Here is a 23,847-nt window from a genome sequence, read left to right as displayed (position 1 = left end):
TCCTTACTTTCGGCGGTAATTCAAGTTTTTCGCACAGTCAGAAGTTGTAGTGGACTATATCTGGACTGTAGGGAGGTTGGCGATGCTGCTGGATGCTGTGTTTTTCCAAAAATTGCTGAAGAAGAGGCGAGGAGTGCACTGGATTTTTGTCATTTTGCAGGAGGCAATTAGCACTGTGCCAAAGATTTGGTTATTTTTCCCCACCAAATTCACATAGAAAGCTGGAATTTGGAATGTATCTCATTTTCAACCCCTTCTCTTCCTCCGAATCGGTTAGAAATGGTTTTGAGTCATTTTGAGCTGTTCTGGAGCCTTTGAAAGATTTTTGAAAGTTTAAATTTCCTTAAAGTTTAACTCAATGAAGTTGGAAAGCTTTCGACGCGCATTGAACTGGCTATACCACTACTTCATTTGAGTTGTGACCATCCATTCTTTTCAGGGGACCTTTCTCTTCATTTTGATATGTTATGGTTCGTGAAAATTCATTTCGAATCCAAAATTAAATGCAATAACGTGCCTCATCATTTTCACTGTTTTTTCAAAATTCGCCGAATGTAAAATTCTCTTTGCAAACAATTGCACACAGATCGCGAACAACAATTCCGCTGGTCGTATAACTGCGCAGGGAACTTCGTAAGATGTCAGTAGACAATATTCAGTTGGGTAAATCGCGTTCCAGTTCCTGTGGCGGGAGATTTGAACATCGGTCGGATTTTTTTCGGACAGACCTCGTATTTTGTTCGATTTTTGAAAATTTGAAAAAAATCAATAAATTGTTGTCTAATTTTCTAATATTTTGCTACACTCGGAGAATTTTGAAAAATAATGATCAATTTTCAGTTCACATCAAAGATATTTTTCATTATAAACTTCAAGCCAAAAAAAAATCACGATTTAAAACTTTCCTTGCAGACGAGACTTCATTGCATGGTCTCAAAATCAAAAGTACAAATTAATTTTCGAAAAATAGTATAGAAGAAAGTTGGCAAATCCAAGCTTAAACAGCCTAAGAGAAAATCAACAATTACATATCTTCTATTCGACGACTAGCCACATCAAAGCATGTTTAGATACCTCAGATAATTGCAAATCGATTTTTGCTGATATGCCCCCCCCCCTCCCACCCCAAAAATGGTCAAGGTACAAATCAACTGTTTGTTAATGAAACCAATTAAAATTTGAACACAGTACCTATTCAGGTTAATCAAATTCTAAATACATATTTATAAATTTAATACATCCAACTTTGGATAATTGACCTCCCCCCTCCTCACCTCTTCAAAAAAAATAGCAAATAAAACATACCAATTAAAATCGAATAATGAAACCTGATTAAGAATTTGACAATTCCAGCAAACAGCAAACTTTTTGTCAATTTTTGCAAAAAAGTGAGAACTTTTGGCAAAAGGTAGACTTATACAAGATTTTTAACAAAAGTCAAAAGGTTTTTGGAAATTTCTGGCAAAAGGGCGAATTTCTCAGACTTTTTTTTTGAAAAAAGGTGACCTTTTTTGGAATTGAAAAAAATCGACAATTTTTAGTGGCAAAAAACGAGACTTTTTGGAGATTTTAACAAAAGACAGGATATTTTGCTATTTTTGACAAAAATCAAGACTTTGACAATGTCAGCAAAAGGTAGTTTTTTAAACCATTTTTCGCGAAAAAAAATAAAGCGTACCCAGGTATAGCTTAAAAGTGAGATTTTTTTACAATTATTCAGCTAAAAGCAAGAATTTTAGTCAAATTTTCGGCAAAATGCAAAACCTTGACAGTTTTAGCAAAAAGCAGGACTGAACTTTTGGGCAATTGTTTTTGCAATTTTAAGTTTTTTTGACGATTTTGCCAAAAATTGAAAAATTTTGACATCCCTCTCAAATTGACAGATTTTGATTTTTTTTGGCAAAAACAGAATTTTGGGGCAATTTTTGTAAGAACAGGAATGTTTGATAATTTAGGCAAAAAATGTACACTATCTTGGCTATTTTGTCAAAAATCAACGCTTTTCAACATTCCCATTCCCCCTCCCCCCTCCCAAAAAATCAACACTTTTTCACTTGGGCATATTTGGCGAAAAAAAAAATGAACCTTGTAAGCGAGTCTGGCAGTCTGGCAGAGAACAAGACTTTTGTTTGGTAATTTTGAAAGAAAAGAGGACTTTTCATACAGATAAGGCGAAAATCAATTCTTTTTGGATGTTTGAGGCGGAGAAAAGCTACAAAAAATTATGTACTTACTTGAAACTGTCAAGAATGAGCATCCCCCTCCCCCACCCTCCAAATGTCTGGTTGCAATTATATTCATGCATTTTGGATTCCGTGCAGAAAAACGAATTTTTTGGTATTTTTTGAAAAAAACCGGTACTTTTGTACAGTTTTTGAAAATTTAGCAAGAAATGAGACTTCTTGGTAATTGTGACAAAAAGCAAGGCTTGCTATTTACCTATAGCAGCAGCTAATTAATAGTGGAACTTTGTGAATTTTAGCAAAACAGAGAGTTTTGCAACCGTAACGTTGAAAAAGAAATGCAACCAATCAGGGGAAAAAATGGAAGTGTAGGTATACATGTTTCTGCAAATTATTCTACGATTCATATTTGTTTTCTTCAAGAAGGGTCAAAATTTCAAAAAATTAAAATTTTGGAGTTTTTTTTAAAAAGTACCAAAATATTGAAAAAAAAACAACCAAAATATAAGTTAGGTACGTCACGTTCATTGATTAATCAATGGTCACGTTATAGCGGTTTCACATGACTAGAAGAGTAGGTATGGAACACAGCAATTTGGTATTTTTTCATAATTTAAATATTTTTCTGAAAATACACCCAAAAAATTTCAAAATGAATACAAAATTGAAAACGAGTATGGAGTGAGGATCGATGCCATTTTTGCAGGCTGTTTACTCAACACATAGTTCAACTCAAGTTATGCCCTCGTTACACGTCTTTTCAAAAATATGCATCGCAGGAAGTTACGAAACACCCTGTGCACACGGTTATAATGGAATTTAGCATACATAAATACCCTCATACAAAGGAATATACTTACTGGGATACTTTTGTTTTTGAATAATCGCCATAGGAGTGTTTTAAAAACGGATTCCATAAAAGGCTACACAGTCATAGGAACGCGGTTATTGGAGGTAATTTCGTGTATACGCATTAAACCTCCGAAATGGTTAAGCTGCTTCTCGGTACTTAATGGGCGCGGCCGGGCAGGGCTGACTTCTCTCTTCTTCTCCGGCAACGATAATGATATCGATTATAATTATGCGTTAGAAAGTATCTAGAATATAGTATAGCACGGTAAGGGTTCATTTATTGAAAGTATAATCTGGCACATCTCTTTTGCTACGTACACCCTTTGAACGATAAAGCTTCGTCGCGTCGTTTGCTCTTCACAACAATACCAAAAACTCGACTCATTAGCATAATTGGAAAGGTGTATAGAAAAGGTAACGATATGCTTCTTATAAACACGATGAGCCTATCGAGGCAAATTTCAACCCTCTGTAAGAAATATGTATACGAGCGACGACGACGATAGAGCTAGAGCTACGATACCTTCGAAGAACTGAAGAGTGAATTTGACGCAGCGAGTCTTTGATTTAGCCAAGTCTGTATTACGAGTACGAATGGAAATTCCCCATAATTTACCTTCACAATAGCAAAAACCTCTCTCTTAGTCGATGAAACATTCTCTATTTTTGCATACCACAGTCAGACTGAAACTGCGAGAAAGAGAAACCCCCGACATCGAGTATTATATGCTTACTCCAACATAAAAGTATAATACTTGAAAGCTAGGTCGTTTCATTTAGAGAAAAAATGGCAATCTTTTGCCGAATCGTACTCGCACTTCAAACCTTATACACCATTTGCATTTTTCAAAGGCATCAATTACTCGTTTAATAGTACTTTTTCTTTTTTTTTCTTACTTCTTGTATTAAATTATCGCGATTTATAATAATTTTTCGCGCCGAGCTTTTATTGCAACGCGTAATAATTTTTTTCCCATTCGGCGTTCGGGTAACAGTTGTTATTTCCTTAACTTCGAGGTTAATTGCGTTTGTGTGATGCATTTTCACCCACTAAACTTTCCACGTAATCATGAAAAAGCTATAAACTTTTTAAAATTACAATTTTTGAATAAAAGTTTCAGTTTCGTTTTCGTTTCTGCTATTCACTACGGCTGTTTCTTATACGAGTAAAATAAGCCTCGTCGTCCTCGATTCACCATCGCGCATAGGTATAATATTTCACCGTTAATTTACAATAATAGGTCAATAAACTCTCGACGAACGATTTTATATCCCCAGAAAAGCATGAAACCTCCCTCTTCGGCGGGTAATTAATCTGATTATTATTGCCTATACAGTTCCAACAAACATTCGCCAGATTTATTCGTTTTATCCGTATCCTCTCTCACCCTATACCTCGTTCAATGGAAAATTTCGCAGACAAAAGCGCAAGTTTTTAAAAACTTGGCCAAAGTTGAAAAACGCCGAATCGTTCATCAACTCTTTACTTTGCACCCAGCCAACGCGTAGATGGGTTTTACGCCTCTGAAATAAAGCTCTCTCTGCATCGCTTATTTTTCACAGCAGTTTATACCCCTGCTACTTGCCACCCAGTACCGTAGAACCGACCAATAAAACGAAAAGTAAGGGTGTTAAATGAACCCTTCGCTGTTTTTTTTCCTCTCTTTCAACAAACTTTGAAAAATATGTATTTAAAAATTACTTTTTCGAAAGTTTTCAAATTTTTTATATCCAACCGAGTGACGAGAAAATTATTTAGTTTACTTCGACGGAGTATATAAGCAGATACAGCTTCAATAGCATCGTAATAAGGTGGTTTACAGACGAATGAAATTCCAGAGGGAAGATAATGTGATTTAGATGTAGATTACATTGAATTTCAGTAATAAAATACTTTACATAAAAATATGGCAACTATTTACGAATTAGAAGAAGCGTCAAATTTTAAAAAGGTAATCAAAATGCAACGTTGATGAGACAAGTCATTCAAATGAATCATGTTATTATGAGAATCTGCATCATTTTCAAAAAAATCCATTTTTCAACACTTCTTCCTCCCTTTACGAAAACAAAACATTAAAATTCAATTTCAACCCCCCCCCCCCTCCATAAAAAAAGAAACCACCAACATTTAACACAAAAAATAAAAACCCCAATTATTGAAAAAAAAAAAACATCGAAAAATTAGAAACAAAGAAATGATATACGCTGCGAAAACGTACCATTAATGGGGGACAAAATTGAATAAATGGTATTTTTGGACCTTTCACTTTCATAAACCTATAATCGCGCCATCGCATTAGCATTAGAAATTGCCTACCCACTCCTTGTGAAGGAAATTTATAAGCAATACTCGATTACAATGCATGAGTCATAAAAATTATATAGTGGTTTAAGCGAAAGGTAATGTTTTATTTGACAGATTTCAAACACACATAACGTATGTGAAATTTTCACCATTAGTATTGATTTTATGGAGTCGTAGGAGGTCGACGAATTTAAAAAATTCCCAATTTAACGTATAGTCACCCACATTGTAAAATTCTTCTTTATAGGTACATATTTCTGCTCTGCAAACGAACACGTGAGTAAATCTGAAAATTATTTTTAGAATTTCAGGGGTTAAAAAGCATCGTTGAAATTTCATCATTTTAGCTGTATATACTCGAATAACATTTCATTTTTCTTTCAACGTATACTTTTTCTTTGTTTGAAATTTTCAAAACGAAAAAGACACAACTTTTCAACGCGCAACAAAGTGTTTGCTCAACATTTCAAAAGTACGATCAGAGCACACCGAATTTGATTTTTTTTTCTTCTTCACAAAAGTTGAAATGAAAATGAAAAGTTGCTGCTAAATGACAAGTAAAAGAAACTTTCCAACTTTCTTGTTCAACTCTTCCTCTCATAGTCTGTCGTCCTTCGAGTGAAAAATTATTCGCCTCATTTGGTGAAATTTTCTAATAATCGCAGGAAAATTATAACAAACATCCTTCTTTTTCTGTACCTACCTAACAGTCGACAATGGCGAAAAATTCGCAACTTTTTTCATCAATAATTTCTTTGAAGTTGGATACAGCAAGAGGGATGGGGGGGGGGAATCACAAAATTAATACTTTTACTTTTTCTTCGAGCGTCTTATTTGAATAAAATCGAAGCTTTAATATATTTTTGACGAAATTCTCAAACTCGACGTATCATTCGACCAATTTTTTAAAGGCAGCTTTCGATCAACACAACCAAGGTTTACTATAGGTACTTGAAGTAATTTTTTCACTGCCTGTATGAATAGAACTAAAGAACGTGTTATCAAAAGAATAAATTTTTTAATTCTGAAATATTAAATTTAAAAAAAATGAAAATTAATTACTAGAATAATTAATTAGGTACCTACTACAAAAAAGGCCCCAAAAGTTACCGTTTATTTGAGCTATAAGGTAGGCTAGGAGGAAAACGTAAAGTAATCATTAAATCTAGATATGAATGGCTGAATTTTCAAACAAAAAAGATGAAAATTAAGTGGAGTAATTTCGAGGTCGCCTATCAATTTTATGAATCAGAATTTTATTTGAAAGCAAGGACGATTTAAATTACCAACCTAATTAGGGATATATAAATATAAACCCACACTCGAGGTTAAAATACGAGTACCTTTTTCAACGTTGAAACATTATTAAACTAGTCGAATTTTACACCGGCAACAGATACTTAATTGATGACTCGTCGATAATTTAAAAAACGGAAATATGCTAAACTGACGGTTTGTTTTCATGATTGAATAAATAGGTATTTGAAAATGGAAAAATAATGAATAAAGCTGAAAAATACTGAAAAATAAAACTACCAAAAGAACTCGATTGAAAAAAAAATGGAAAACAATAATAATATACCAGGGAATTGAAGTTTTCAACAAGAAATCGTAAATTACGAGAAAAATTAGTTTTAAAAAACACACACACAAACAGCAAAGTAACAACTTTTTGAAAAAACAAAATTTTGGCATACTGACCAGAAAACTTTTTATTTTTCAAAACGAAAAAGCTGGAAAAAATACACTTCGAGTTGGGAAAAATTCCACCTTAGTTGAAGATTTTTTATTCTACTGTCCTCTCGCTCCTACATACAATAGATCGTCTGCAATAAGTTCATGACGACTTGGAAGGCGAAAGGGAGTGGAAATGATAGAGAAAGTCGCTAGCAAAAAACTTGATTGAAATTTACTGTGGACGAAAACCAGGCAATTTTTTCTTCTCAGAGAAAGTCAAAAATCTCACCACCTCCATTTACATATTTTTTCTGCTATAAGAATCAAGGTGTCTACTAAATCAAAGAAATGAAAAACGATGGCCTTTTGATGACTTTTGGATGATCAAATTTTCACTTTTAGATAACATTTTTTTAAAATTATGTAGGTTTGAAATTCAACTTTGGCGAGTGACTTTCATAGAATTTTTTGAGCTGATCATCAGAAAAATATCGAAAAAATTTCACTATGTCAGGATTTTTCACAAATTTTTGGTAACTTATAAGAGATTCTGTAATAGTAAGGATTGGAATAAATACGATAGGGTGGTATTATGATAATTACATCGAGGGAATCATTGCAAGAATTATTCCTTAGAGAAGGAATAATTTCCTCTACCAAACTAGCTCAAAATATGGAGAGTCACCACCCTTCCTAATCCTACTATTCATTTAATTCAAAAGAATGTTAAATAAAACACTCGAGTGAACATTCCATGTCCCAAAAGTTGATGTATTCATGAAATATTACAGGTGTACTAATACTTTATAAGTTACAAAAGTAAAACTAGTGCAACTAACATAGGCAAAACACATACATCTATGCCAGAATAGTAGTATAAACATAAGTTACAGATTATATGTTCGTCAACGAAATAGACAATATTATTAAAATTAGTAGGAACGCCTGATGAGATTGCGCCCTTCGTCGTTCTACCTATGTCCATGGTTCACACTAAATCCCCATGTCCGCAGGCAGGCATTTTGACCAACATAAAAATAAAGAAGTTAATCTAAAGGAGGTATTTGATCGGGGTAAAATCCCATTATAAAATGTACGCATTAATCTACTCACCTGTGGGTCCCCTAATACTAGGCCCGAGCGTAGATTCTAGTTTTAGAAACACTTTCATAGGGTTGCCACTTCTCCCAGTCTGGATTCTGGTGAAGGGTCCAAGAAATATGGGAATAATCAAAGGATCCCCATCGGGGGTTACGTTAAGCTTTTGAAATAAATTTGTATTAACCACCGAAGATGGATTGAAATAATAAAAGAACTAGCACGACACATTCTATATTAAATTGGGTAAAATCGAAGACAAGACCTTGCCACCGCGAATAGAAGGAATCAAGTAAGGAGGCGAGCTCGACGTTCTCAGAGAGATACCTCGAGTTCGCGGATCATCTATGACGTCAATAGTTCACACATTGTCATTTACTGTCAGGGTAGAGGGATGCCCAGGGGGTTTCCATGATCGAAAGATCTAGAAGAACCAAAATAAGATGACCCTCGCGAGGTACATCTTCGAAATATTGCTTATGCAATATGTACGACATGGACTACCTATGGCAGTCAGGGCATATTTCCCCATTACAATTCCTATGACAATTTTACCACTTTTATAATGCGTCGCATAATTTTTTCACGATTTAATTTTCAATTCGATATTAGATCAATTTTTTGTAATTTTCGACAATTTTTATTCTTGACCGAGCATTTTTGCTCAATTCTGCTCAATTTTCAGCTAATTTAAACAACTTTTACGCCATTTCAACAAATTTTTAAGCAATTTTTTCGAAATTTCACATACTTAATTACCCAAGTACAAGGTTAATTTTGTCACCAATTTATGGTACCTTTCAGTAACTGGGAAGTTCAACAATAATTTTTACAATACATACTCATACTGCAGCCTGTATTTTTGACAAAATACATAATATTATTCAATTTTGGGAATATTAAATTAATTTTAGGTAACTGTATTCAATTTTTGGCCAAATTGATGACTTTATGATGACTACGAAGATTTACAGTACAAAACAATGCCTTTTTAATGACTTTGATGATCTAGTAGACGTCTTGAACAGCACCAAAAAACAGCCAAATGTTGATTAAGAGCTCTGAAAAATCAAAAAGCACTCAAAAACGAACAATTTCAAGACTTCTGTTTATTTTCTTAAAATTTTAGGTAAACCTGTGTTCTGGAAATTTTTTCTTCTCAAATACTTCGTATTAATTCAGCTAAAACATCGAAAGACATCATTTCTCAGGGTGTCTACAGAAATTTATTGACCGAAAATCACTATTTTTTCACAACTGTCAAAAAAAAAAATCACTAATCACCTTCCAAAATATTTTTAACCCTCGTCCTCCCAATCGGTTCCTTCATTTTTTTTTTTCTGGAAAAAATAGGTAATATTTAGGTTTTATCAGCTTTTCAATGTTGACCAGAGGAGAGAAACTGAACTATACGTACATAACACCAGTGTTACCATTCAACTATTTCGAAAATAAAATTTTTTCAAATATGAAAGATGGTGGATTTTTTCATTTTTATCATTGATTTCTATTTGTGTAAAAAAATTGGATTTTCCACTTTTTTCATTTTTCACTTCTTTTTAAGCAAAATTGCAGAAAATCACTACTTTTTCACTATACTTTCACTACCTTGTAGACACCCTGTTTCTGAAACCAAGAAAAAAATTGAAATGCAGCGGTGCCAATTTTTTTAATCATAATTGCGAATTCCAATAAACCGAAAAAATGTTTTAGGCCATTTTTTTCAATTTTTGGCACCACTATGTTGCAAAATATTTCCTCACGAGCTTCAGAAATAATATCTTTCGATATTTTACTTCAAACTTCAGTGTTTTTGAATAGGCTACATCCAATATCTACTGAAACTCTCAATCAAAAAACGATTTTTTTTTCAATTTCTCATTTTCTGTAACCAAAAACAAAAAAAAAACACAGCATCTGAACATACAAAAAAAATTCCAAACGGTTTCACATCCAACCGCCAAAGAAGTACCTATACTTCTACCTCATATTCCTTATCGCGAAACTACTTCAAAAAGCCTTGTTAATGAGGTCTCTTCTGACGAAAATTAAATTTGTAAACTTGTTTAGGTAAACTGTAAACTGCAAAGTTCAAGATCTATCCAAGTACAACAGCGATAACCTGATGCAAGGGGGAGGAGGAGGGGAGCGGTAAGATGAAACTAAACCTCATTGTAACTTTGTGAATTGAAATTTAGCATACTACAATATTCATTTTCCCGCAACAAAATCGCTTCACTCTTCATCTCTCATTCTCTCCCTTATGGCTGCCAGTGAAACAGTGCAGTTATCTCGTCAAAAAAAACTTCCAGACACCCCTCTCTCCCTCGTCCCTTTAAAAATAAATCTCGAGAGTAATACTTCGGAAAGAAAATTAAACTAAACTCGAGCAGAAGTTGGATTCATCGAGACGATAAAAAATATAGCCAGGTAGTAAGTAGGTACTAGGTAGATATACGAGGTACATAGTACCCATAAACACATAGGTAATATAAAGGTACGAATATTCGTCGTATCGTACCATCATTTTGTTCATAAAAAATTCCTGCCAAAGTACACCAGCAGTCAAAAGCCGCTGATAAGTTTATGTTTCGTTAAACTGATATTTAAACCATCCAATCAATAACTTATGCGTGAAAAAATCGACACCCAAACACTTTAAAGTCGACACTTTTTACTATACATCAACCACCCTCACTCGTATCTCCCAAGTTGGCATTTTTTTTCGCTCCTTTTATCAACGTGTCAATAATTTATAAAGATGAGAAAACTTGGCAGACCTACGTGCTTGTATATGTTTGACTCGGTGGGTGTAGATTTTACCTAAGCCAAGTGGAAAACTACAGTTGGAAAATCACGTACTGTCGAGCTCCAAATACACAGCACCGAGGCAATGCTCGAGGCAACGATAATGTATTTTTTTTCATTATAAACGCAGGCGGCAAACTTTGCAGTTAGTTTTGTCGTCGTCGTCGTCGTCGTAACTACGAAAGCAAAAATTAAGGGTATTCTTTACACCGTTATCAGTGAGTGCGGGTGATGGTTGCATACCAGTTTTTCCTTAACATGTATGTTTACATTTGATGATTCAACTCGCGAACGACCAAAAATCACGAACTGCAGAGGTGCATTTCTTTTTTCTATTCATTCACAGTTAGACAATGGTGCATACTACACAACCCACTTTCAACAATACACACCCTCTTCACCCCACACTTACACAGTTTTTAAATGGTCCAGCTTCGTGTTGTGCAGTACATATAAGTTTAGTGTGATACATTCAAGAATGACTTTTACAGGTACTGTACACCCTACCCCTACCCTGCTGTGTATTTTTATACCTATATTTCTCTCAACTGTCTGGTTTTTTTTCTGGCAAGTCGCATGCGGCTGTGGTTGCACTCACAGGGTTATAGGTAGGTACCTACAGTAAGTATGAATACAGTAAGCTGAATTAGAAAGAAGAGAGGACATACTCATGTGAAATATTGAATTTTCGAGAGTGATTCTCATGGGATTTTTCACACTGGTCTTGAGAAAAATGATTAAAAATTCCCCTTCGTAAGAATTTTCTGCAAAACCGATTTTCTGATTGAAATTTTTCCCCCATTTTCCACCGTTTTTGAGGGTGAAAATGAACTTTCTGGGTCAATTGAGCACCCTTCAAAGAAAATTATTCCTGTACAGCACGTTTTTTTTTTTCTATACGGAGCTTAGCACTCACTCTCAGAGATTTATGGTCATAGTTTAAATGTACAGCTTTCATGTATTCTTTTTTTCGTAGAAAAAGGTGAAAAAATAAGAAAAATTTTCAACCAAAAATTGATTTACACACAAAAAATTGTTACGTGATGGAAAAAATTGGCTCCATTTTTTTTTTTTTTTTGAAATCAAAAAACAGCATTTCAGAAGCTATGAGTACAAAGGTCCATCTCTGATATTTATAGTAGATAGGTAGGTAAATGATCGTTCAGTTGACAAGTCAAAATTGAGCATTCTATATTTTTCCAAAATTACCTATTTGAAAAGTGAAAAGCGAAACCTCTCATAGAAAAATTAACCATAGTACATAAATATCAATAGGTAGGTACCAAGAGATTTAATGCTATATGATCAAAATGTTTTTCAATTTCTGGGTCAATATTCTTTCTTATAAAAAATGGGGCTAATGATGTTATGAGCATATGTTCGCTGCGCGAATGCGCGCATTTATTGCTCCAAAATTTTTGAGCAAATGCGCGAAATATGCGCGAGGAAAAAAGCATGTGACAAATCAAAATACTCGTCAGAGGTCACTATTAACAAAATAAACCAATAAGAACACTATCAACTTGAACCTTTTTTTTCATTCCATAAAAATTTTTTGGTCAAGAATGAATTTCGATTTTATTTGATGTTCTTCAGAAAATTCTTCTTTCTCCCCTTTTTTTATGATGTCCTGTTTGCTTGACACTTTGTACTCGCTATTTTTTATTTTTAAATCGATGGAACAAAAACTTTGAGACTCCCTCTTCTGAAAAATATTGAGGTATTTTTGGGAAAATGATTTTTTTTTCATATTTTAAATCAAAAATGCTTCCCATTTATCCTTCCCTTATTTTTAAAAATTGAGTTTCAAAAAATTGTCTCTCAAGTGGACTGGTGATAAATTTTGGGGGAAAGATTTAAACATCTGAAAATTTTGAATTTCAATTGAAAAAAAAATGAAATGCTTTCTTAAGTAGTGAAAAAAATCGATAATAATGATATTGAGCCTTCCTTCTTCCATTTGAATAAAATTTGAGATATTGTCTGCTTTTGTCTTTTTTTCTATTTTTCAATAATAGAACACAAATTTTGGGAAAAAATACGGCTCTTCTGAAAAATAGTAAGTGAGGAAATGACTTGTTTTTCCATATTTTAAATCAATAATTTTTGAATTTCTTCATGATTCTTCCCTTATTTTGGAAGTTTTAATTTCGAAAAATTTTCTATTGAGTGATGATGAATTTGGGGGAAAAGATCTAAACATTTAAATATTTTAATTGAAAAAAAATCAAAATTGTGGCAAAATTTTGTAAATGAAAGTTATGGATCCTTAATTTGGTCATGAAAATTGTTTATGAAAATGTGACGCAGAACACAGCCAGCGATGCACAGCATTTAAAATGGTACCATGTTGCAAAGTCGATTTAAAAACATTTTTAATTTGCAAAAAAATTCGATTTTTTGATTTAAAACATGAAAAAAAGTTTTGATAGGTGAAGTTGACCCATTTGACACCCATTTTTACCTATCTGTTGAAAAAAGTTTAAAAAACCCCTTCACTCGATGAAATAAACTCCTCGCAAAAAATCAAAATTCAAAAAAATTCCAAAAATGAACGAATTTTTATTTTTTTTGTTGTGAGTGTAATTTTTAACAACTTTTTCATGAAATACGTCAGAAAGAGATCTCAAACTTTTTTTTATGTTTAGAATTGAAAATTGAATATTTTTGAATTTTGATTTTTTGTGAGGAGCTCATTTCATCGAGTGAAAGGGTTTTTCAACTTTTTCAGCAGATACGTAAAAATAGGGGTCAAATGGGTCAACTTCACCTATCAAAACTTTTTTTCATGTTTTAAATCAAAAAATCGCATTTTTTCGCAAACTTTGAATTTTTTAAAATCAACTTTGCAACATGTTACCATCCCAATTTTTCAATATGTTTTTCAGCATGAAAAGTTGTCCATAATAATTATATTTTTCTGTTTTTATGATATCACTAAAAAGCCTTTCAAAACCACTACATAACTATTGGGAAAAGTTCAATTTTGGTAGGTATCGCGGTTCTCAAGTAGTCCACTGCTGAAATGGATGATATTTCAAGTTCACTGAAAACGTTGACACCTGCTGGCTGCCTTTGAAAATGAGCTAGACGGCTGCGATTTGCGCCATTGGTCATCCCTTCGGAAGGTTTTTCCATAGGAAAAATTTCAAAAAAATCGCCGAACCCACCCTACCACTTCTTGGTCTAATTGACGTGGAATGACCGACCAGCTTTGTGGTCTATTGCAAATGAATGTTCTTTTTAGACATGCCGATTTTCCTCAGAGAGAGGGAATTTGTCAAAATATGTAGATGTTGTAATTTTTTTCTTCTACCACTACCACCACCTCAAACCAAAACATCGAAAGATGTACCTTACTTTCTTAAACTGGGGAAATATTTTGGAACTCAATTGTGTCAGTTTTTTTTGCCAATTTCATAACCTCGAAAAAATGTTAGAAGTTTTATGCAATATTTCATTTAATTATACTTAGTACAATCAGAAACTAGTACTCAAATAATAATAATTTCAACTTACTGATGAAAAAAAAAATTGTTTTACCAAGAAGTGGAGTAATTATTAGATAGTCAATTACCAGGGCTTGGATATTCTTTCCCTAAAAAACCCAAAATATGCGCTTAAATATTCCCTAAAAAATGGAAAAATATGCTCTAAAAAGTAAAAATATTCCCTAACGATATGGGCATTGTTTTACAGGAAAAATCAATTCCTATACGATTTTACTAATATTGTTGTATAATACCAAGAATTTACGAACAAAAATGCAAAACAGAGCATTTTAAAATCACGAAAAGATAATTCTAATTTCATTATTAAAGGAATAAAAAACAAATAAAATGAACAGAAAAAAATAAGTAGGTACAAGAAAACTACTGCCAGTTTAACAAATTTTGCGGGGAAAAAATGAAAAATAGCCAAATATCAATGTGATGCAAAAATTTGAAATTGATCAAAATATTCCCTAAAAACCGCTAAAAACGTAAAATATGCTCTAAAAACCCAAAATATTCCCTAAAAAATGCAAAAATATGCTTTTATATGCTTTTATGGTGAAATATGCCAAAATATGCTCTAACGAATTAGGCTCATTTTACTTGAAATTTCATGAATCGTGGAGATAATTGAAAAATTCCCTATCCTCTATGCATACAAAAAATATGCTCCAGCATAAAAATTCGAGCCCTGTCAATTACATATCAGAAAAATTTCCCGGCTAAAATTGGAGTATTTGAAAAGAAAATCAAACAAGCCTATAGGTGAAGTGAGAACTTGAGTTTTTAAAAATTGATAATTCAAGAAGTAAAAAAATTATTTTTGACGGTCAGAAAAGTCTATTTTTCAACCTTTGATACCTATTTAAAAGAAATTTGAACAAAAATGTTCAGAAAACACCAATTTGAAAAAAACAAACTTCATAGGTATACCTACCTATGTACTTACCGAATTCATAAAAAAGAATATCTTTCTATACTTAGGTACTATTTTTAATTGATTATGATTACCTTACCTCAAATTTTTATGATTTTCACTTTTTCAAAAAATTTCCAGAAATTTTATTTTGGAAAGAGAATCCTCAAAATCGCCCTCGTTTCACTCGGGAAAAAACTTCTGAAATTGCATATTCAAGTAGTAAAACAAAATTTTGACAATAGGAAACAAAAATAAAACATTGTCAAATTTTTGCAACGTAGACTGTTGAGTGGATATTAGGGAGTGTTTTTAAAATTGTTTTCCATTTTTTATTTTTTGAAAAAGAAAAATATCCACAATTCCTTATTGTTCTCCAAATTTTACCATCCATCAAGTTTTCCGCTGTAGGCGACCGCCTAGTCTCAAATCAATCGACAGTTCGACACTCGACACCCAGACATCCAGTAATCTCAGAAGTAAAACCGGTTTAATACAGCAAATCTCTGAAGAACGAAACTACCCTTCTTGAAAACGTCAAACACCCACACACACCCTCTACATTTTTTAGGCTGAACTGTAGCTTGGAATGTTACATGTCCCGCCACCCGCTTCCGTCTATATGAGTACTGAACTTATGCACCTAATTACTCCGTGAGTTTGAACTTTTTGGAATTTTTTTTTTCACTGAGTGGTTCAAAAAAGTGAGATCTAGGCGAATATGTCGCCACATTTTTGATATAACCCTCAAGTTGTCAGCTAGGTTGCTTGCAAGTTACTGTGTTTTCGAAGCTTTTTTTGGAGAAAAATAATTATTAATTTCGAAAAATCGCTACATACTCGCCTAGAGAAAGGCATTAACATCATTTTAAAACAAACCCCAATGAAATCGGTTGAAAATTCACGGAGTAATCAGGTGCATAAGTTGGACATTTTTCTCGAACTGAAACTACTGATAACGCGTCGTAAAGAATACCCTTAAACCCCGATTACTTATTCAGTTCATGATTAAGCCATTTGTAAAATTTCCAAAGTAGCTTTTTGTTTACGCTCAAAAGAGTATAGCTATATCTTTTTGTTAGGTATTGTACGTCGAGTACTTTGCAATATATATCTACCTGTACACGGAGGTATTGCTAACAAATGAAAATACTTTATGAAGAAAAGCAGTCCGGTACGTATAACATGGCAGAAAATCAATCAAAAAACAGTTTTCGCATTACTAGCGTGCCTAGCGGTTATTTCGGTAACTAAGTGTTTATCGTGTAGTATACTCGACTAGGATACGGCGCGGCTGGCTTTTTTTCCGCCACTTTCTCTCTTTCTCTGTCTATTTGCGAATTAGACCGGCGCTAATTATTTCATTATGGATTAACATTTAGAGAATCGAATTCGGCGTATTGTCGATGTCCCCCTTTTCGACCCCCCTCGCACCCCAACCATACCATTTGACTCGACCAAAACACAACTGCGGCAAAAAATTAATTCCAGCTTGTCCGCATAGTACATAGAATTTTGGGTAAAGTTGGAATTGATTTCGTCGTTTCACGATACGTCGTTTGTTGTCGGTCTAGTCTTTGGCTATGTTTTGTTTCAAACGTGACAAACCTGCCATCCGAGTGATTTTTCCTCCCTTTTATTTGTCTATTTAATTAAAATTTACCCCCGGGTTGGCCACAATCTAAGCCTTCTCACGTGTAATGTTCTCTCTCACGTAACGCTTTTCTACTAAAACGAACATCGAACAGGTAATCTTGGGTTTTCACAGCAGAGAGAGAAAAACCAACCCCTTGACAAACACCTACCACTCTTTTAATATAAAAAAAACATCGCCTCTTCGAGGTACACTCGAGCTCGATTCACACCGAAATTTAATTTCTTCGAGGAGAAAAAAAATTTCTCGCTAGCTTCTTCGCAGGTGTATAAAATTTAATATCGAGAACGCGAAACATACACATAGGTATAAGGTAGGTAGGTAGGTACGAGAAGAACCTTGAATTTGATACGAATTTCCCCGGTCGCTGGTTCAAAGTCGCACACGATTGCGTTTCTTTTTTTATTTTTCGTGTCCCGATATAGAATATACCCCTTTTCACTCTCCTACGCAAATCCATGTTCCAAAAAACTTATTAGCTATTCCGTGATAAAAAGCTAAAGGTTACGGTTTACTAAAAGTCACCACACACGAGTATTAAATCATTTTAATAAAAAAACGCAGCATTTGGCATGTTTGTAAATAACCTAACAAAAAAGGAAATGTTTAACAAATGAAGTAAATTTAAAAGTACATAGTATTTTTTTTTTATCAACCACATGCGTTGCTTTTTGCAATCATGTTCAGGATTAATGATGGACGGTGGAGTTTTTTTTTTCAACTGCACTATTTTTTTTCTATATGATTAATGACCGTATAAAAACTTTTTACGTGAAAGGCTACCATCAGTAATGATGGTAGTCTTGGATTTTGTGCTTGTAATTAACGTTAACAATGTAAAAAAAAAAGGTACTTCGGTTTTAATGGCTTTCGAATCGATTTACACGCAGTTTTTAGCGTAATTTTTGTGAAATACTTTTTCAATTATAAAGAGTACCTATAGTTTTTTTCCCCATGGGTGAAAAAAAAAATCACGAGAGAAATAATGTCGCGTTGAATTACATTACAGTGACCGACGAACTGGAGATGAAATGAGTATAGTGAAAATTTCTAAGGTCATATTTAATCGAGAACTGATTTGAAAATATGTATTTGGCAAAGAACTGCAGAGATGAGAGGACGGAAGGATTCATTTTTCAAATAAGATGAATTTTTTCGAAAGGAAAATAAATGAAGTGGAAATTTGCAAAATTGTAAAACGCTCGCATTCTTCTAAACTCGAATTTAAATGTAAAAATTTTTTCATCGTAACGTAATTTCGCGAATTTTAAAAACTTCCCACCAACCCACGTACCTTCGAATGTACATTCACGGACAAATTTTCTCAACTTTTTCTCAATTTACAGAAATTTTTCTACCTCGGAGAGATTTTCATTTTAAAGGAACCGTTCAGCAATGTTTTTCTGACAACACGTGGCAGAATTATACGAAGAAAAATTTCTCAAGGTGAACAATTTTTCACGAGAAGTATTTGCATTTCATTTTTCAAGGTTTTGAGGAACTTGAAGAAGATACCTGCGAATAAAATATGAAAATATATTTTCAAGCTCGCTTGCTGATGGATTATATAAATAGTTTTTCAACTCATCTCAGGCGAAATATCATACTTTTTAGTTATCTTAAAATCAAGTACCTACTACGGTCTAGAAACACATTCAAAATTAATAAAATAAAATTTTAGTCAACTTATAAAAATTCGAAAATTTATGGAAAATGATTGAGAATTGTGAGATTTTTTTGTAGCTGAAAAAAAAACTTTTCAAAATTTCCTAATTTCATCTTATTTTTGCTCACTCACTTAGAAATCAACTAGCGGAAAAACCATTAAATTGTCGTTCTTGATCGACTGTTCCTTTAAAAAAGTACCTACAATTTATCTACGACTTCTGAAAATTTTAAATCGTTCGATTCACGATTCATTTTTTGTTCTCGGGGGGTATTCCTGAGAATCGGGGCCAGAGGCAAATCGTTTTATTCATCCCTCTCTCTCTATGGTTCCGCCATCCAGTGGGATTTTTCATTCTGTCTGAAATCCAAAGGTGCTTGAGAAGTGACCTACCTTCCCCTCCCCCTCCAATGCTCTATATCTTTGAATGAAGAAACATGGTAGACGCAGTGTATTCATTTGAGACTCCATAGACCATCAGAAGTGATTTTCCATGTGTCTGCTTCTTCTTTCAGGAGTTCCAAAAATTTTAATTTTACATTACGAGTAAATATGGAATTTTTTCAAAACTTCACGTCCATTAAATAGGGGAAGAGATGATGAAAAATTGCTTCTTAGGTCTCGCTGAATTGAAATGTCTCTTCTTGAATATAGCAACCTTGCAGTTAAATAGGTTTTAATTTAGGTGAAAAATTTCACTACATGAAACATTTGTTACTGAGGTTAAAGTACATACTAATGACAATTTTTGTGTAATTTTCCCGCCTTTTTCTAAAAAAAAAATAGCGTATAATTTTTGGACCATCCGAAGCAATGATCAAGAATTTCGAAAAAAAAATAATACCCTCGCTTCAAAAGAGGAAAAAGGGAAAATCAACCATCAGCCAAGAGACGGGATCCTATCGACTCTAACTACATACATATAAACTTGTTGCATCATTTGAACCAAATCTTTTTCTTTTTTATGAATAATTTATTAAAACGCTGGAATTTTTCCAAAATTTTCAACAACTTCACGAAGAAAAGCAAAGGAATGAAAACCCAAATTATGGATAATCTAAAAAAAAAAAAAAAAACAGACAAATACAAAACATAAAATGACTATAAGAAAACAGAATTCTTAACATCGTTTAGATGATATTTGTTTTTTTAAAAGAAAACAGAATTCTTAACATCGTTTAGTTTATTTAGTATTCGCCTACCCCCCTCTCCCCACCATCAGAAAGCACGCATAAAGTATTAACTCACTTTGCAGAAGTTTCACCTTCGAGGGCAAATTGTACAAGTCTCAGCAATGACATCAAATGAAAAATGATTCATGAAAAAAAATCCCTAAAAATCGTAGGCATTTAGACTTTAAAAAACACAATTTGGCGGGCCATTTTCCAGACTTCACCGAATTTACTAATTTTAGCGACTATTTTGGGACCAAAATCGGGGTGTCTAGTGTCTACAAGAGTCGAATTTTTGTTGATCAAAAATCATCACTTTTTCATCAAGTTACCTCACAAAAGAAATCACTACCTTTCAAAATATTTTTAACCCCCCTCCCAGAACGATTTTTTTATTTTTTTAAATTTTCTTCTTGTTTGTAATTTATTACAATTGAGCATACCTTTTTCATCAATTTGATGTGAATTTCGAGAATACAATTTTTTCAAATATGAAATTTCGATGGAGGATGTTTTTTTTCATTTTTAGTAGTGATTTTTATATTTTCATACGTGGATAGTAAGATTTTCCACTTTTTTTCATTTTTCACCACCTTTCAAGTAAAATTGCTGAAAATCGCTACTTTTTCACTACTTTCACTACCTGTTGACAGTAGACACCCTGAAAATGGATGCAGAGTAAATTCAATTTTGGCTCCCATCCCCTCATGGAAAATAAACAAGCTCGGAACAAATAATTACATTTGCTCTTTCCTTTCTTCGGTCAATTGTAACCTTGATGTTTGGCATTCTAGGTAATCTAAATTCTTTTCACAACAAATTCATTTGAAAAATTTTAAATCAATCTTGACCTATTAGTCAGCAAATGGGGCCAAAAACGCTGGGAATAAAATTTCTAGCAGTCAAACTATAGTAAGAAAATTAAAATTTGTTTTTTTTTTTAAATCTTATCCTTTTCAAGTACAAACGTCAAAAATACATTTTTTTTTGTTCGATCATTGCCAAATAGCATTCTCTTTATAAGTGTACCTTTCAAAAGCCTCCAGCGGATTTCTGTTTCTTTTAATTTTTCAAAAAAAAATCCTAGAGTAAATTTGGGAATTGAACAGACACAGAAATATTTCAGAGTGTCTCACAAGCAGGATAAAAGCAGAAATTTCATCAGAAAATATTTTTTAAATAAGTACCTAGACCTACCGTAATTTTTCTGGAAGAGGAGGAAGAAAAATAAATATTTCATTTTTTTTACATTTTTTCAAGTCGAATATGAAAAAAATAAAATAAAAATTCTAAGGAAAGAGATGTTTGGTTGAAAAATGAGGAAAAGAAAGCCTTTTTGTTGATTTTGGCAAAAAAGCAGGAAAACAACACGAGAAGCAAGAGCAGGACGATCAGACTCTGAAATTTTTTAAAAGTATATTATCTAATTTCAGGAGCTCTCCATTAATCATTGTTTTAGGAGGGGCTGTGAAAGCGTTTTAATGCGCTATTTTTCTGAACCAAGGGCTTCTTGGAATTCGGAATGTCAGATCACAAGATACTTTCCACAGGAAATTCCCGCAGAATTAATCGAAAAGAAATTAATGTAAGGGCAAACACGCGAAAATTACCAGAAATTCTGTTATTCTGAATTTATTCAACTCGGATTGATATTTTTCATAATTTCTATGTCTAGTAAAATTTGCAAACGCAATTATTTTTCTGCCAAAGTGATTCCAAATTTTTAATTGGAAATTTCCCAACAATCGACCTAATTTAACCTCCCGCCTCCTCACAAAAACACGTTTTTGATAAATTTTCACCACCTTTGAAACCCAAACTTAAAATAAAAAATCGTTTCATTTTCTTAAACAAAAACCTCAAACCATATTTCATAAAATTCAACCACCAAACCACACTGAAAGTTGAAACATTAAACAACACTCCCGTACTTCGTTCACTGCAGCGTCGATTCGAGCCAAAAATACTATTCGGATAAATTCGGTGGAAAATAAATTAATCTCGCTCCATTTGGAAAAAATTGAAGATAAAAAAAAAAAAGTTAAAGCTGCAGAAATGAAAAACGTATTAATTTGTCTTCACGAGCTTATTTCTCCGCCGCAGCGTTCCCACCCTCGCGAAAATTCCAATCTGTTGGCAGATTAAACGAATCTCTTTGAAACCTTCACGAATATACATAACTGGCTCCGATAGAAAACGAATCAGAAAAGAAATCAAAAATAAAAGAAATTCGAAAAAAGAAAAGAAAAAAAAAACGCACGAGACAAGGAAATAAGAAATTAAAAAATATAAGAAAAGAGGAGAGTAAAAAAAATCAAAGAAAACGAGTCACACTAAAAAACTAAAGATGTACCTCTGTGTTCAGCACACAGAGAATACAAAAAACACCACACGCAGCTAGAAAGCAGAGACTAAATTTCAAACGCGACTATACCATGAGGAAAAAAACATTAAGTTTAAGTGGGAAAAAACGACGACGAATTGGAAGAGAGCGTAATTACGAGATTTTTTTCATTTAATTTCGCAGCTTTTTAATTAATTTTTTTCTCTCTTACAGATGGAATAAAAGGCCGAGCTACGAGTACGAGAAACAATATGAAGAATCTAGCGTCGGTTTTATTATTAACAACAACATTTCTCATATCGTTTTGCCATTCTCGACTGATACCAGATTTCGCCGATTACGTTTGGACGACAGGTGAGAATAAAAATCATCGTGTCACTGACCTCGGTCGACTTTTGCGTTCGCCACTAAAACAAACTGTACTCTCCTCGGGGGTATATAATATCCTAAGTTAGAACTCGATTCGGCCAAGTTGTAAAATTTCCCGCTTTCCAAAGAGTAGTAGGTACGTATAAAGTCGATACTGGCGAGAAGCCAGTAATAAAAAGCTAATGCAATAAAGCTTCTCCGTGTGTTTCACCGAGTCTCCCCCCTCCAGCACCCCGCTGCATCTGCACCAAAACGTGAAATATCCTTTTAACAAGATTTTACTAATTGCCCAAACTCGAACCCACCCTACGACGCCCAACAGCGAACATACACTATACACAACCGTCGAATCGTAAATTTTCCTCTCGTTGAATGTACGTTTTTCGTACTTTAATTCCATTTGAGTGCGTGCTTTACTCGTATAAAACTTTTTACGCCAGAAAATTAGATATATTATTTCTTGAAAGAAGACCATCCTATATACCGATGAGACCGACCCACTGAATAGCGAACAAGAAAAGAACGCTATAATCGAAAATAAGCATAAAAACTAAAAAATGGAAATGCTCGAGGAAAAATCCTCATCCTTATACTGTTGCTTTCGACGTCGTCGTCGTCGTCGTCGTCGTCGTCGTCTTTATTGTCACGAGTAAAAAACCGAACTCTGAAGAGAAAAAAGGCGAAAAGCATGGAGAGACAAGCCTGACGAGATTTAATTTAATACGCGAATATAATACGAATTTTTTTCTAGGTGGTTGGGAATCATGTTCGGCTTTACAAGAAGGAGGATGCGGATCCGGTACGCGCGAGAGGAGCGTATGGTGCTACGAGCAAAGCTCCGGGGATGCGGTATCTCCGGAATTTTGCAAAAACAAAGAAAAGCCTGCCGTACAGAAACCCTGTTTTATCGCTTGTAGACATCACAAGGGTAAATATTCATAATAACAATCACTTTAGACTCCATATAGAAGAAAAAAATTACACCATAAAAGCTTTCTTAAATCGATATCAAACAAATATATTGATTTATGCGCAGTTTAAGCTCGGAGAATTTTTTTTCTCCCTCTCCAAAGTATGGATAAGAAAATACTCGACGAATTCTCCATCTGTCGCCTTCTCGTATATATACGATGTCAAACCATCACCAGGCTGGGGCAGGGGGTGAAGTCTAAAGGCAGCGTTATTTCCTAAGTGAAAAACATAAGCGGAAAATGCTTCTTGTAGTATTTTTCCAACATATACAGTTCCTTAGGCATTATTATATTTCCATTTTGAACCCTCCAAAATGGACGAGGAAGGTATCTAC

At 33.6% G+C, this 23,847-nt stretch overlaps 1 protein-coding gene across 1 annotated transcript in view; it reads left to right on the top strand.

The window, feature by feature from the left end:
- The window catches only part of LOC135842579 (thrombospondin type-1 domain-containing protein 7A-like), a 51,620-nt gene that overhangs the window by 11,812 nt on the left and 15,961 nt on the right, over window positions 1-23,847 (top strand). Inside the window, exons 2-3 of the mRNA XM_065360100.1 lie at window positions 22,386-22,526; window positions 23,293-23,469. Of these exons, the coding sequence (XP_065216172.1) occupies window positions 22,424-22,526; window positions 23,293-23,469 (280 nt within the window). The 5' untranslated portion in view covers window positions 22,386-22,423. The remainder of the gene's footprint in view (window positions 1-22,385; window positions 22,527-23,292; window positions 23,470-23,847) is intronic.

Source organism: Planococcus citri, chromosome 4, assembly GCF_950023065.1.
Source record: "Planococcus citri chromosome 4, ihPlaCitr1.1, whole genome shotgun sequence".
In the NCBI taxonomy this organism is placed as follows: domain Eukaryota; kingdom Metazoa; phylum Arthropoda; class Insecta; order Hemiptera; family Pseudococcidae; genus Planococcus; species Planococcus citri.
Note: the sequence above shows the minus strand (reverse complement) of the source record. Positions and strands in the feature narration are given on the sequence as shown.